At 47.1% G+C, this 15,985-nt stretch overlaps 1 protein-coding gene and 1 long non-coding RNA gene across 7 annotated transcripts in view; one reads left to right on the top strand and one right to left on the bottom strand.

Annotated features, from left to right (window-relative positions):
• TRIM66 (tripartite motif containing 66) overlaps nucleotides 1-15,985 on the bottom strand; it is a 68,956-nt gene that overhangs the window by 1,958 nt on the left and 51,013 nt on the right. For all 6 annotated transcript variants that reach the window (XM_083476861.1, XM_083476864.1, XM_083476862.1 and 3 more), the window contains 6 exons: nucleotides 15,740-15,914; nucleotides 12,791-13,074; nucleotides 10,390-10,528; nucleotides 9,746-9,820; nucleotides 1,338-1,490; nucleotides 123-335 (listed from right to left, as the gene is read on the bottom strand). In XM_083476861.1, the coding sequence (XP_083332987.1) occupies nucleotides 123-335; nucleotides 1,338-1,490; nucleotides 9,746-9,820; nucleotides 10,390-10,528; nucleotides 12,791-13,074; nucleotides 15,740-15,914 (1,039 nt within the window). The remainder of the gene's footprint in view (nucleotides 1-122; nucleotides 336-1,337; nucleotides 1,491-9,745; nucleotides 9,821-10,389; nucleotides 10,529-12,790; nucleotides 13,075-15,739; nucleotides 15,915-15,985) is intronic.
• On the top strand, nucleotides 126-15,744 carry LOC310695176. The gene is made up of 3 exons (XR_014519966.1): nucleotides 126-263; nucleotides 12,795-12,925; nucleotides 14,845-15,744. It is a non-coding gene; the product is annotated as an uncharacterized lncRNA (long non-coding RNA).

The raw sequence follows: 15,985 nt of genomic DNA, 5'->3' as shown, positions 1-15,985 counted from the left end.
TTTACTAATACATCCCTAAGCATATTGTCAAAGCTTTATATTAAAAGCTGTGGAAAGAATTAGCTTTGGGGCCACTAAACAATCAAGTTTTGTTATGTTCTGTATTGCTTTTGTATTCTTACAGCGTGGCGTCGCCTTCTTTTGGGCTGGATACACTCTTGTCTGTATGAGGGCCACTGGAATCCCTTGGGAGCCACTTGGCTATTTTCATGTTCCTCTGAATCAGAGTCATCTTGCTGCACCGAGCAGAACTGCTTTTCTGGGTAAATGTCTTTTAACTTGCTTTCAAAGAATATTTCCAGGCATCGTCCAGCCTCAGCTACCTCTGAATCAGGCTGCAAGAGAAGGCATCATAATTTGTTACAACAGCATGTGGTTCACTTAGTAAGACATGCTCTCTCTGTTGCTAGATCTATGAAACTCTTGATTTATTATTATACTCACCATTTAAATAATTGATACAATTTACAGTTAAATAGAAAACAACCACCCAGGAGAATTGTCCGGCACAGAGTGAGAAGAAAGGTCAAGGCAATGGTATATGAAAATAAATAACACTATACATTGAATAAGAATCTTTCCAAAATGTTAAATAAGCCAAGGGTGAGCATGGGAAGGCTGGCTTCTTGGTGGTATTAGGAAATAAATGGAAATCAGACATTGGGAGGAAAATCAGGTTTTTTAGATTACCTATTAATGGTGAGTAAATTTCTCTAAAAGATCAAGGTGCTGAACCCTACAGAATTAGTTTTGTAGATAGCAAATATCTAAGGACAAGCCAAATAATATTCCAAAGCCCCAGCATAGAAGGTAGGTTTTCCTGGTATGTTATCGCCATTGTTCAGGTGCAACAGACAAAGGCAAGGATCAGCCAATTTAGTCAGTGAGTGACAATAATCATGGACAAGGAGGATAAATCAGGTTCCTGTCCATTCCTTTTAAATAACTTGCTATTTTTTTAAAAAAGAAAAACCTTCAAAGCAGAGGATCCTGTAAATGAAGATAATGAGAATGTAACGTAATAGAGAATAATAGATTTTTCAGCACCACCTATTGTGGTCTCTCACTCCAGAATTACTGCCAGTATTTGTAGTATTTGGATCTTTTGTCCAGGATAATGAGAAATTGCCTTTGATTAGTGGCTACTTGCTATCTTTTCTCCAGGTTGCTATTTTTTCACACTATGTAAATCCAATTGACAATCCTGTGCTGGGATTATTCAAAGTTAGGTTAAAGAATCAAGGCCCAAATAAAAATATTCAGAGATGGAGAGGAATAGCCACTGCCCAGATTATTTGCCCAGGTGATGCAGTGAATTCCGAATTGCAAGAACTTACATAGTTGAATGTTGCACAATTCCAGAACATAAGGCGCACATCTGCTACCAGCTCATCAGCGGTGGAGTAATGCAGCTTGTTCTTTTTCTGGAGCTTTTTCCGGATGGTGGACAAATCCATGGGCCTTTTGATGATCTGATAATAATGTCGAGCCTGTAAATAAATATCACAATCATTCTTTACAGCTAAAAGCATTCCTGTGAAGTAGGCAAGTGTTTTTTCTACCTTGAATATGTTTTAGATTCACAGTTTTGTTTTTTATACATTTTTATTTATAAATCCCTAACATCACAACACAATGCAATACATAATTATGCAAAATAACTTTAACATAACCATAACAATAACAATAAAGTGCACAACAATTTACTGTACATTAAATAAGAAAATTCACAAACACAGTAAACACATCTGCTTACCCACAACCACCAGAGACTGCTTAGGCAGGGGAAATGTCTTCATTTAAAATCTAACCGATTTTTTTTCTGGAGAAGTGGCGGTTAAAATACTGAGACAACTCTCTGACTCAGCAGTCCCTGATGGTTGTTGCTAAGTAGATGTATTTAATGTGTTCATGAATTTTCTCTTTAACGTGTAGTAAATAATTGTGAATTGTTTTATTTTAGATTTCTTTCCAACATGGAATATGGCTTTTTCACAGCATTTACTGGGTCAACATTTTCAATGAACTATTCAACACATCCTTATGATTCCCTTCCTGCTCAAGCGTTGTTAGCTCAGACACTATTAGCGCTTGCACGCACACACACACACACCTACAATGATGCACAGTGGGTAAAAAATTACACTTACCGGTACTTACAATGAAATGTATTTTCCATTTTGATGCCAGTTCTGGTTTGGATTTTTTTTTTTTTTTAGAACTCTTCACTGTTCTTTTTTTGTGTGCTTCTAAGTAATTTTGTGTTCTCCACAAACATGGCCACCTCATCACTCACTACTAACTCTAGATTATTTATGAGTAAATTTAAAAGCACTTGTCTCAATACAGATCCTCCAGGGACCCAATGATTACCTCCTTCCACTGTGAGAATTGTCAATTTGTTTCTGCTCCCTGATTCCTGTTCTTTAACTAGTTACTGGCCCCTCATCTTATCCCATGACTGAAAAGCTTGCTCAGGACACTTTGGTGAGGGGTGTTCTCATGCTACCTGTCAGAGCTGCTTGAAGATCCTAGCTCACAGAGGATCACGCTAGCCAGCGGTCATTAAGTAAAAGTCTTTATTGAATTACAGTTTCCATTCTCACGCTGCTGCGCGCAACTCTACGCCTAGTAGCTAGGTCGGCGAAGCTCCGTCTGAGTCTCCGCCCTGTGTGCACCAACTTAATATCCTAGCCTTGCTCCACCTTTTCCTCCTGACTGTCCTCCTCTGGGTCCCTCTACCCCCCGGGGCTTCTTCCTTCCGGGATTCTTCTGACGCTGACCCAGACCCTCCTGCCTCCTTGCGCCGGGCTTTAGGACCTGGCTCTCTTTCGGGGCTGCTTACTGCGCCGCCTTCCTCTGCATTTGAACTTGGCGCGCGCGCCCAACCTTCCACTTTCCTCTCAACCGTTTCTTCGCTCCCCGATGGAGGTGTGGCCATCCCCGACTCATGTCCTCCCTCCTGTGGAGGTGTGGCCACTCCTGACTCATGTCCTCCCTCCTGTGGTGAGCTGCCAGCGCTTCCCCCCTGGCTCCCTTCCTCTTCCCTGCTTCCTGGCGGTGACGCTGGTCCCGATTTCCAGCTGCTCCCCCCTGAGTCCTCTCTGGCTCTGTCTTCCTGGGGTGCCCCCCTAGACTCCCCCCTTGCCCTCGCCACTGGTGCTCCTTTCTGTGAATCCTCTGATTCACTGGAAAGACTAGGAGATCTCGGGTCGTCGTCGTCACTCATCTTTTCTTCTGCCTCCTCCCCTTCGCTCTCTGTTTCCTCCCTTGCCCGTGCTTCTGCTCCTAAACCCCTGACATCCATCCCCCCCTCGAAGCCCCCCATTCCCCCCTCCCCTCCTTCCGGTGCTGGAGCTGGGGGCTACTGTTGCAAAGGGACGAACGTCGGGTATCGGTCGCTTCCCGTGGCAGGCCTCCATCTGAAGTCTCCCGGGTCTTCCTCCCCGCTCTCGTCGACGACAGTCACCTCCGCTTCCATCTCTGTGCCGCCGTGCTCGAAACCAGGGTCGTCCCCGAAAACGTCCATGTCCGTCTCTCCCTCACTTCCTCCTGTCGGTGTTGCTCGTCCTGGGCCTTCCAGCCACCGTCTGCGCCACTGCTCCTCTGGCCTATCGTCCCACCAATACGAGGGTTCTGATGCAGATCCCGAGGGTGACCCCTCCGGGGAACGGACGTCTTGTGTCGGGTCCTCGTCCGAGTCGAACCCCCGGAAAGTGCTGGCCGAAAGTGTGGGCGTGAAAAGCCAGTCGTCAAAATATTCTGCTGGCATAGGTCTATGGGGAAAGAGGGCATGAAACTCGTCTTTGAGGAGAGGTTCGTCCAAGGCGTAGCCCGGCACCCAGCTGTTCGCACTGGCCGGGGTGCCCTCCTTGGCGAGAAAGTATTCTACCCCCTCTTCCCCCCATCTGGAGTCCAAAATCTCCGTGACTTCGTTGATGCGCTCCTTCTGTGCCACTTCCGCGTGCCCTGTTCTGTCTCTGACCGGACTCGGCGCTGTTCTGGGTTCCTGGAACCTGTGCGGTGCCTTGTAGGGAGTGAGCACCGATCTGTGGAATACCGGATGCATTCTGGAACCCTCCGGAAGTGCCAGTCTGAAAGCTACCGGGTTGACCTGCTCTTCGACTTGGTAGGGCCCCAGTTGTTTATGCCCTAGTTTCTTCTTGGCCAACGACCTGGCCGGCACTGCGTGGGCTGCTAACCAAACCCAGTCTCCCACGTGGAGCTCTTCTCCAACCCTTCTGTGCTTGTCCGCTTGTACCTTGTATGCGTGCTTGGCCAGCTCCAGGTGGCGCCTCAGCTGATCGTGGACCTCCTGTAGCTCCGACGCGAACGCATCTGCTGTCTGCGGCTCCCCCTCCCCCATTCTTTCCAGTCCCGGGAAGGTTCTGGGGTGCCTCCCGTTGTTGGCGAAGAACGGCGTGACCCCCGTGGACACGTGCTTCGTGTTGTTGTAGGCGAACTCGGCAAGCGGTAGGTAATCCACCCACGTCGCAGGCTGTTGATTTGCATAACATCTCAGGTACTGCTGCATGATGGCATTGACCCGCTCCGCTTGCCCGTTGGTCTGCGGGTGTCTCGCCGACGCCAGGTTGATCTTGACGTTCAGGAAGCCCATCAGCTTCTGCCAGAAATTCGAGATGAACTGCCGCCCCCGGTCGGACAGAATAGACCGTGGCAGACCATGAACCTTGAACACGTGGTCTATGAACAGTTTGGCGGTTTGCTCCGCCGTGGCCACCTTCGCACACGGAATGAAATGCGCCATCTTGGAAAACAGGTCCACCACCACCAGCACTGCCGTCTTGCCCCTTGAGCTGGGCAGATCCGTGACAAAGTCCAGCGCCACCCTTTCCCAAGGTTCGACCGGAGTTTGCAGCGGTTCCAACAGTCCGGCCGGCGGTTTGTGCACTGGTTTGGCCCTCTGGCAGGTGTCGCACCTCGCCACGTAGTCTGCGACCTCCCCTCTCATTCCAGGCCACCAGAAATCCCTGGCTACTAATTCCACCGTCTTCTCCTTGCCAAAGTGCCCGGCCGTGGGCGCGTCGTGCAGCTGCTGCAGCACCTTGGCTCGAAGTTCGTCTCCCGGCACGTAGATGGCCCCTTTTCGGATGAGCAATCCATCTCGTAGCCGGAAACCGTCGGCCGCTGCCTTGCCCCTTTGCACCTCTGCCATCTTTGCTTGTGCGAAGGAGTCCTCCTGCAACGCACGTCGCACCGCCTCTAGGTCCACGGTCGCCGCGGCGCACGCCCACACTGCTGGTGCGAAGATGTGCATGGCGGCCGCTGGTGTTGCGTCCTCCAGATACTGTGGCTTACGGGAGAGAGCGTCTGCCATGATGTTGGTGTCCCCCGGGACATACTCTATTCGGAAGTCGAAGTTTGCAAAGAACTCAGCCCAACGTATCTGCCTCTGGTTCAGGAACTGTGCCGTGCGCCAGTGCTCTAGATTCTTGTGGTCCGTGCAAACCTGCACCGTGTGCTTGGCGCCGATCAGAAAGTGCCTCCACGCCTTGAACGCTGCGTGAATGGCCAGCAACTCCCTGTCCCAGATGGTGTAGTTCTGTTCGGACTTGCTGAGCTTCCTGGAGTAAAACGCTCCCGGTCGCCACACCCCCTGCGGGTCTTTCTGCAACAGGACCGCCCCCACGGCTCTGTCCGAGGCGTCTGTCTCCACCCTCATCGGCTTGCTGGGGTTGACATGAAGCAGCTGCTCTTCCGACGCGAAGAGACGCTTGAGTGCCTGAAAGGACTGCTCCGCCTGCGCTGTCCAAACGAACTTCTTCTTCTTGGAGCTAAGCGTGTCAGTGATGGCCGCTGTCTGCATCGCGAAGCCCTTGATAAACTTGCGATAGAAGTTCGCAAAGCCGACAAACCGTTGGACCTCCTTCCGGTTGCGCGGACTCTTCCAATCCAACACCGCTCGAACCTTGGCGCTGTCCATGGCGAGCCCCTTGTCAGACAGCTTGTAGCCCAGAAAATCCACCTCCGGCACGTCAAATTGGCACTTCTCCAGCTTGGCGTAGAGCCTATGTTGCTTTAGCCTGCTCAGCACTTCCTTGACGTGTCCGTCATGCTCCTGCTGCGACTCCGAAAAGATCAGGATGTCATCTAAGAAACAGACGCACGTCTTGTAGAGAAGTCCCGCCAACACGTGATGCATAAACGCTTGAAAAACGTGGGAGCCATTTTGCAATCCAAAAGGCATAACTCTATATTCGTAGGTCCCCAGTGGCGTGAACATGGCTGTCTTCCACTCATCTCCTTCCCGCATGCGAATGAGGTTGTACGCCCCCCGCAGGTCCAACTTGGTGAACACTCTGCCCTTCCGTACCTTTGCGAGGAGGTCGTCAATACGGGGCATGGGGAAGTCCGATGGCCTAGTCAGACTGTTCAAAATCCTGTAATCCACTACCAGTCTTTTCTGGGGCGTGTCCCGCTTCTTAACAAAGAATACGGGACTGCCCCCCACTGCCCTGGACTCCCGGATGAAGCCGCGTTGCAAGTTATGGTCAATGAACTCTTTGAGTTCCTGCAGTTCGTCCTCTGACATGGAATACAGTTTCCCTTTCGGCAGCGCCGCCCCCGGCAGCAGGTCAATTTTGCAGTCATATGGTCTGTGAGGGGGTAGCCTGTCTGCCTCCTTCTCGCAGAAAACTTCCAAAAATTCAGCGTACTTGTGTGGAATCGCTTGCAGCGTGCCTAGCAGCAGCTGTGACTCCTCTTCCTCTCCTTCCTGCCTGGGCACGATGCAGTGTTCAGCACAAAAGGAAGAGCCGAAGGTCAGCTGCCTCTGGTACCAAGCCATCGCTGGGCTGTGCTTGTCCAGCCAACTCATGCCCAATACAATGGGCGTGTCAGATAGTCGAGTGACGTTGAAGCTGATGATTTCTCTGTGATTCCCAAGTCGCATCACCATTGGTGGCGTCTGCTTCACCACTTGCCCCCCGAGCAGCTCCCTGCCATCCACCGTGACAACCTGCAGGGGCAGTGTGGCCGGCAGCAACTGCACAGCGTGCCTGTCGACAAAGTCCTGCCCTATAAAGTCCGCATTGCTGCCTGAGTCAATGGTGATTGGCACGTCCATGGTGATCCCATTGGGCAGTTGGAGAGACGCTGTGAGCCTCACTACTGGTTTGGGCGGGAGGGGGTTCACGGGCTGTAAAATCGCTGGGGACTGCGTCACTAACACATCTGGCTGGGCCCCAGTGCCTCTTCCTCCAGCCAGACAGCCTCGTTTCCCTGCTGTGGTCCTCCTTGCTGTGTTGCTGCAGTCACCATTGCTGAGGCTGCAGTGAGCTTGTGGGGCCTCTGGGGACACTCTTTCGCCATATGCCCTGGCTCCTCACAGACGTAACACTTCCTGGTCCCTCTAGGAGGCTTCGCTTTCACTGCTGCTGGTGCTAGGGCTCTGGTTGCTGACTGAGCCCTTGCACCTCCCACCTCCATAGGTTCGGCTCCTCCTCCTGGCGGAGGCGTGGATTGCGCCCGCGCTGCTTCCCTGGGAAAGAAGGAGGGGCCCCCGGCTGGTTCGCGCCCTCCACGCCCTTCGTCCCTGTTCCACGGACGTCCTTCCAGCCTCACCCCCACTGCCAGCGCCCTCTGAACGACCTCCTGGGTGGTTCGGGGTCTCTCCCCCCTGGCGATCTCATCTTTAATCGAGTTATGCAGCCCCTCCCAAAAGAGGTCTCTTACAGGAGCCGAATCTCTGTCCCATTCCAGGGCACTGACCAAGGCGAAAAAGCGGGCATGGTACTGCCTGACGCTGGCCCTCCCTTGTCTCAGCCCATGCACCTCCTTCCGTGCAAGATCCACGTCAATACTTGATAAAAAACACCCATCCATTGCTTTAATAAAGGCATCTGCATTCTGTAGCGCCGGATCCTTATCTCTCCATAAATTGCGTAGCCATGCTCTCGCATCCCCATGCAGATGGGACATGATGAACCCCACTCTCTCTTGTTCATCTCTAAAGTCTTTATGCAGCAGTTGCAGTGCGCACAGTACGTCGGCTCTAAAGTTGGGATACTGTTGCAGGTTCCCATCGAAGTGAGAGACCAGCCCGCCTGTCCGTCTCGCCAACCCAATGCCCTCCTGCCGGGGTGTCTGCTTTGTCAGCACGTCTAACCTGACCTGGAGATCCCTGCAGGCTGCGGCTGCTTCCTCCTCCCTCTTCCTGGATGCTAGAGCCTCGGCGTTCAGTTGTGCCACCGCGTTTCTGAGTTCCTCTATCTGCTGCTCAGCCGTCATGTCGTCTGCCGTTCGTGAGCTTGCTAGTAGGCACCTGTGTCTCTCCCCTCCTCGAGGCTGTAGATGCCCACAAGTGGAGACGGAGCTTACTGTCAGAGCTGCTTGAAGATCCTAGCTCACAGAGGATCACGCTAGCCAGCGGTCATTAAGTAAAAGTCTTTATTGAATTACAGTTTCCATTCTCACGCTGCTGCGCGCAACTCTACGCCTAGTAGCTAGGTCGGCGAAGCTCCGTCTGAGTCTCCGCCCTGTGTGCACCAACTTAATATCCTAGCCTTGCTCCACCTTTTCCTCCTGACTGTCCTCCTCTGGGTCCCTCTACCCCCCGGGGCTTCTTCCTTCCGGGATTCTTCTGACGCTGACCCAGACCCTCCTGCCTCCTTGCGCCGGGCTTTAGGACCTGGCTCTCTTTCGGGGCTGCTTACTGCGCCGCCTTCCTCTGCATTTGAACTTGGCGCGCGCGCCCAACCTTCCACTTTCCTCTCAACCGTTTCTTCGCTCCCCGATGGAGGTGTGGCCATCCCCGACTCATGTCCTCCCTCCTGTGGAGGTGTGGCCACTCCTGACTCATGTCCTCCCTCCTGTGGTGAGCTGCCAGCGCTTCCCCCCTGGCTCCCTTCCTCTTCCCTGCTTCCTGGCGGTGACGCTGGTCCCGATTTCCAGCTGCTCCCCCCTGAGTCCTCTCTGGCTCTGTCTTCCTGGGGTGCCCCCCTAGACTCCCCCCTTGCCCTCGCCACTGGTGCTCCTTTCTGTGAATCCTCTGATTCACTGGAAAGACTAGGAGATCTCGGGTCGTCGTCGTCACTCATCTTTTCTTCTGCCTCCTCCCCTTCGCTCTCTGTTTCCTCCCTTGCCCGTGCTTCTGCTCCTAAACCCCTGACACTACCATTTGGTGAGATGATGCGGTGAGTCAAGCCAAGTACAGTGTTCCTTAACTGACAAACATCAGGCTTCTGATGAGATAACATTAAAGGAGCTCAGCTTCTCTTTCTTAGGGTGGGCGGCGGCAGAATGGGTGGGAAGAGACAGAGAGATATAATAGCACTCTACTTATGATTATAGTGACAAAACTAGAGAAATGGAACAATTCTGAGAAAGAATACTGTGAAGTAGAAAGTAGCTGTAGCCCACCATCTGAGCTGAGGGTGCCCCCAGACTGTCACTGTTTAGCAAGAGATTCAAGCACATACTGTAACTTAATGTCTGCACAGTTAAAATTGATTAAAGGGCTCTGTCACCCTAGTGCAACACATCTACTTTAGAAGAAGAAGAAGAAGAATTGGACTTTTGCAGTTAGGAAAGTGATGGGGAAATGCGCTGACAAGTGTGAGGTGAATGAATAACTATATAAATACCCCAAAAGCAAATCAGGAAGAATGCTCAATAAACAGGTCGTCTGGAGGGTTCCTAAGATCGTTTTTTTAACCAAGCAAAGCTTCCTTCATACTGAAAAGCATAGGGAAAAGATGTGAAATTAAATTCTGGTAACACTTACCAGAGGACTGACTGGTTCATGGAATGGAAGACTCAGGTTGTTGCAGAGCAGTGAAAGTATCAGTTTCTCACACTTCTGTAAAATGTAAGTTTTAAAATTAACTTTGGTTATAAAAGAACTATATGAATACCTGCATTAATAGTTGATATTTTGGGCAGATACTTCATTTCTCAGTATTCCACTCACACCCAATTCTAAATCAGGTTTCTCTACTTGCAAAAGTTGGAGAAACCCTTGGCTAATTTTCACTAAGCATATATTACCATTATGAAAAGCAGAGGTTTCTGTTTCATTTGCATTGCTAAAGTCCAACATTATAGCAATTATATTAATTTTTTTAAATCTCTTAAATATTTTTTGTATACCGCTGAATTGTAGAAAGCCTCAAATTTTTTATATAAACTATATGCTTCCCCTTCTATCCTCTCCACCCTCCCAGCCCCCAAAACTGAGGTGTGTAATTTGGTCCTAACTTATGTTCAGTGTAGATGGAGTCTACTGTATTTTACTTCACATTTTTATTCTGTATCGTTTTCCTTGGGACATTTGCACATATTGAAGAGACAATGTACATGTTTGGAAAAGAAGGAGGGCTCAAACATTACTCAAACATGTTTATATGCTTTTGTTGATACTGGACTTACCTTCTGATCATAGTCGTCAAGGCCATAAAGTACTCTCGCTGGCATTAGCGTGTTACTGTAGCTAAAACGTGTGTTTTCACAGTCATACGCAACCTCTGGCTTCTCTACATTGCGACAAAGCGTGCACACCCATTCGCCTCTGGAGCACAGAAGGAAAATACAACATCAGATTGTTGCTGTAGATCACTGGTCCTTGAATTAATATGCCAATGGCAGATGCCTAAGAGGAAGCCTTAACACCATGTTGGAGAACAATGCTCCCTTCCTGGTCACCTCAGACAGAAGAAGCCCATTTTGATGGATTGTGTATTTTCTTTAACAATCAATGTGTTTAATTGAGTACAGGCATGGATGCAACAAACAAACAGCAGGAGTTGAGAAAAGAATCATAGAATCATAGAATCATAGACTCATAGAGTTGGAAGAGACCACAAGGGCCATTGAGTCCAACCCCCTGCCAAGCAGGAAACACCATCAGAGCACTCCTGACATATGGTTGTCAAGCCTCTGCTTAAAGACCTCCAAAGAAGGAGACTCCACCACACTCCTTGGCAGCAAATTCCACTGTCAAACAGCTCTTACTGTCAGGAAGAAGCTGTGATGAAGTTCTTTTTAACAACAACTAGACTGCAGTAATGGGGGGGAGACATGAACAAACACAGGAAGTCTCTTCTACTGCTCCTCTACCTTGCTATCTTCAATATATGACATGGTTTTCATCACAGACAAGAATTACAACGCATGACTTCCACTGTGTTAGTTTCTTATGCGTTCCATACCTAACATGAATCAAGTTCTCTGGTTTCTTCAAAATCCCCCAAAACAAATTACTGTAAAGGAAAAAGATGCCAATATATGGATATTATGTGTGTCCCTATGCATGTAGCATATAGCATGGGAAGAATTGTAGCTCTGTGGTAAAAAAAAATTCTTTGCATGCAGGTTCAATCCTTGGAAATAGTCCTGATTGAAAACCTAAAGAGTTACTGTTAGTTAGTATAGATCGTGCTGAGCTAGATGGAACAATGTTATGACCTGGTATGACAATTGCACTCCCCCCCCCCCCATCCATGCTATATCAGATTATTTCAGGGTGCATTACAGTCAATAAAATGACAATACAACATAAACAATAAAACCTTCTAAAAATTAATACACCCCCCCAAAATCCAATAATCAGCAGAAAAATCAACATAAACAGCTCAAATAAACCAGTAGCTGATTTTGCCAAATGGTTGAGTTTATAGACAGGACTTAACTTGGCACCAGACAAAGCTAATGATGGTGCCAACACAGCTCCTAAGGGGAAGGCATGACACAACCAGGAAACTATAGTGGAGAATGCCCTCTCTTTCACCTCCACATAGCATACATCTCCCACAGGTGGGACACATAGGAAAAAACCTCTCCAGCAGATCTTTATGCCTAGGTAAATATAGGGAAAGGCTCACCCTCAAACATCCAAGTCACTAGGCATTTAGGGCTTTAAATGTCAGCACTAAACACCTTGAATTTGGGCTGGAAAAGTATTAGCTGACAGTGCAGTTCCTTTAAAACTGGTGTTTATATCCTGCCCTTCCTCTCCAAGCTCAAAGACTGAGGAGTCTTTATGTTTTAGCAAAGCATTACCAGGTTATCAACTTTGTAAGATTAGAGAGACCTTGAGCTGTTTCTTGTTCTTCCCATCTTCACCATTTGAAGATCACTGAACACAGGCCTCTCTGAGATGGAAGATGCACCTCCTGGCTGCCTAATGTCACTTACATACCAGTAGCCACCAAATGTCTGCACCCAAGTCCCAAGATATCCTGTTGATCATCCTGTGAGCACTAACTGGCAGCAGGACACTTTTCAAATACAGTGGTACCCCTAGTTACGAACTTAATTCATTCCGGAGGTCTGTTCTTAACCTGAAGCTATTCTTAACTAGAGGCATGCTTTCGCTAATGGGGCCTCTTGCTGCCACTGCGCCACCGGCACACGATTTCCGTTCTCATCCTGGGGCAAAGTTCTAAACTCAAGATAACTCTTCTAGGATAGCGGAGTTTGTAACCTGAAGCATTTGTAACTCGAGGCATATATATATATATGCCTCGCTCTGTTCCAGTAACAAGAAGCCGAAAGCACCAGCCTGAAGATGACGAGTGAGACCTCGTCGAAACGTCGCCTAGACACCCCAACTTTTACACGGGAAGACACCCGAGGACACCAAAACCTGCATTCCTGTACCCGTGAAAATCTACGAAAAAAAAAAAAAAAAACCATATATATATATATATATATATATGAGAAACCATATATGAAACCTGAGTGGATGGCACAAAGTGGATTAGATTAAAATAAGTGGACCTTGAAACATATACCAAATGGAGCAGATATTTCATGTGCTATATGTACTCACACAGGAAAGCTGAGCAAGGCAGGAACATGGCATGAAAGATGGAACACCTTTGGGCAGTAATCACAGCACAATAGCTCTCCTCCATTCAAACAAACAGCACAGAAGTCCTCGTTCTCAATCGGGTGGTCTTCCTGGGTAAGCACAGATTTTTTCATACTATTACTGAGCCTGTGATCTACAGAAGGATGCAACACTGACTCTGTCAGTTGACTTGTGGGGATTCTCCTTTCCTCCGTGTTCTCAGGCTTGAGATTATGTCTTTCAAGTGGATTTCCTTGATTGACCTAGGATGAAAAGTAAAATCTAAATTAAAGCAGCCTACAATTTTCACATGCAACATTTGAAATAGTACAGAAGATTAAATGCAGTGAATAAACGCCTCAAGGAAAGCAGCCTTACTGCATTCACAATTGAGGATTCCTATCTCACAGTTTCTCTGTAACGCATAGCACATTAAATGCAGTAATTCCCTCAAATGATATGGTTTGGGGGTGGGGAGCTCTAACCAAGATGTCAAGTATATTTGCATTGTCCCCAGTTACATTCATTTAAAAATATGCCCGAAGCTTTAATTGGTTTAATCAATAGATTAACCAACTAATTAGTGAAACTGAGATTTTGTAGCTTGAATGGCAGCATGACCTTCAGAATAGCAGAGCCCCTTCTTCCCGTGCCAGATATATTGAAAAAGAAATGTTAAAATGTACCCTCATTCCAGTTTGAGGCCAAACCTAGAAGACATTTAGATAACTTTTGATAAGTGGTGGGAATATAAATTATATAAGTAAATTTTTAAAAATGCCTTTCACCTTGGAAGCACCACAACGTTTCTTCTAGCACTGTGAATAGCAGACAATAGACAGATTGTGCTCAGTTGAAATCAGTATTGCTAATGTCTTTTCAATCTAAATCTTTCTCAATACCAATGGAATGTAATCTGCACATTTTAAAAGTGGTTTCAACTCTGGCATTTTGTTTGAATAGCATTTTCCCTCCTCTGGTTCCAATTTCCATGGTCAGTGGAAGTTTCTGTTTATTACACTGTATGTTCTCTTACTCACAAAAAAACTAGCCCCTCCTTCAATATTTTGGCTCCTATATTGAAGTCCTGGTAATATGCAAATGTATTGACATTTAATCAACCAATCAGTATTGTATAAATCCAAATGATTAAGCAGTTTCAAAAGGCTTAAATTGGTGATAGCCACAATCCCAAACAATATTCCTGAGAAATGTAATGTATCTGTTAATCAATCTTTTGTTGTTGTTGTTGTTGTACCACCCTTCGTCTGCAGATCTCAGGGCAGTACACAACATAAAATCACAATGTTAAAATTACAAAATACTTAATAAAAATAAGAACAAAACCAAAACAATAATCCCCCTCCCATAACACATTTAAAAGGGTATTGGATGTTAATTAGCCCAAGGCTTGTTGTACAGGAATGTTTTCATTGGCACCTAAATGTGCATGAAGTCCCCCTACGGTTAAAGACGAGGTCCACTGAATCCAGCAGAAGGAAATGTAGTCCGCAGCAAGGTTGGTGCTGAGGATTCAGCCTTCAGTCTAAAGACCTGAATTTTTACACTCATCACCTTGTATCCAAAAGGGTTTGAAGCTATACTGTGTGAACAAATGCTTGTCTACACTACCTGCAAAAACCAGCTGAGTTTTCCTGGCTCTCCCTGAACCCAATCCACCCAAACAAATGCCAGGATCTATATCAACTAGACAGGTTTAGATATTTAACAGCAGATGTTCATGAAACTACAATTCACAATATTCCATGGATTAAGTAACACACTGTAAAACTTAAGTACATCTTTCCCCAATGATCAGTTTGTACCAATGTTAATGAGATATTTAGCACCCTTTGAGTAGTACAACAGTTTTTCTATGCATATTGTACTTGAAATGTTTTAGTAGAGGATGATTCTGATTACACTTAAACAGAAATGCTTTGCACCAGTTTCAAAGTTTTTATTATTTAAACAGAGCAAAACAGATAAACTTTAATTTTTTAAAAAAATGCTGTTTATTTTTTTCATTAAAGGCAGAACTCCTATGCAGAGATCACCCCAGAGAAAACACTTGGAAGTGGGTGTACAATAAAAGTGTCAGCAGGTCCTACAGAAAGTCAAAGTCACCTGATGCCAACCCTGGGCGGTACTCAATGAATTTTTTCTAGTAGTGCAATGTTTAGCACTAGCTCAAGGGGATCCCCCCCCCCCTTGCACACTCCCTTTGCCTTCCTCAAATCTACTCTAGAGAGTTGGGGAATAAAACAGAACAGATTTAGGGGGAATGTAGGGGGAGAAAGGGAGAATGTTCTGTTGTGCACAGAGAAATTCTGGCACGGATGGAACGTTCACCTTAGTGCTGCATTGAATACAACCCAGCAATTATCAAAGAAAGGTTTCACTTGTTGTGTACTGCTGTTCTGATAAACATCAAGGGCAGGAATAGACTTGAAGTCCATTGTCTCCCATTCACACAAGCGCTCTTAGTACTTTCAGCTTTCGTTAAGAATAGTGCAGGGAACCACCTATTCTTTTCTCTGCAGCATCCCACACTACTTGCCACTGCCAGTACAGTCTATTTCTTTCTAGAAGGAAGACGCTTCCAGCTTTTGACCTACATACAGTGTTATTGTTTCTGTATATTTTCCCCTAACAGCAGCTTGAGATGGGGGATTTAGGTCAGGGAAATGGCATGGAGGAAAGCTTACCCCTGTCCCCAGTGCTGAAGTTCTGAACTAGTTCAGGGGCCTCTACAGCTGCTCATAAGTAAACATGAAGGTATCAAGAGATATGATCACAGATCTTACTTGTCACTCATAGTCTGGCCCAAATCTGCTGGTCAAAGGCATCAGTCAATTTGAATGTGTCAGGGTAAAATAGAAGCAATGCCAAACAGCAGCCAAACCAGCTGAATTGAGCTGAGCTTACCTTAATAGCCATGCTTGAAGACTGAGCACCACATTCAATTATCAGCAAGAAAGTTCCATCATGTTCACTCTTCTGTGGTTGCAGTTTAAATACCGGAAGTTCTCCAGACTCTGAGTTGCATATCTTCAGTCGTTCCAGTCGCACATAAGGGACTTTTACCTCTTTGGCACAAGCTCTAAGAACAAGGTTAAAGAGTGGATGGACTTTATCAGTGCTAGTAAGAATCATCCCTCCATTCCACCTCTG

Source organism: Podarcis liolepis, assembly GCF_965112155.1.
Source record: "Podarcis liolepis genome assembly, chromosome: 1".
Taxonomy (NCBI): Eukaryota; Metazoa; Chordata; class Lepidosauria; order Squamata; family Lacertidae; genus Podarcis; species Podarcis liolepis.
The sequence above is the reverse complement of the archived record's forward strand: the minus strand, read 5'-3'. Positions and strand labels throughout refer to the sequence as shown.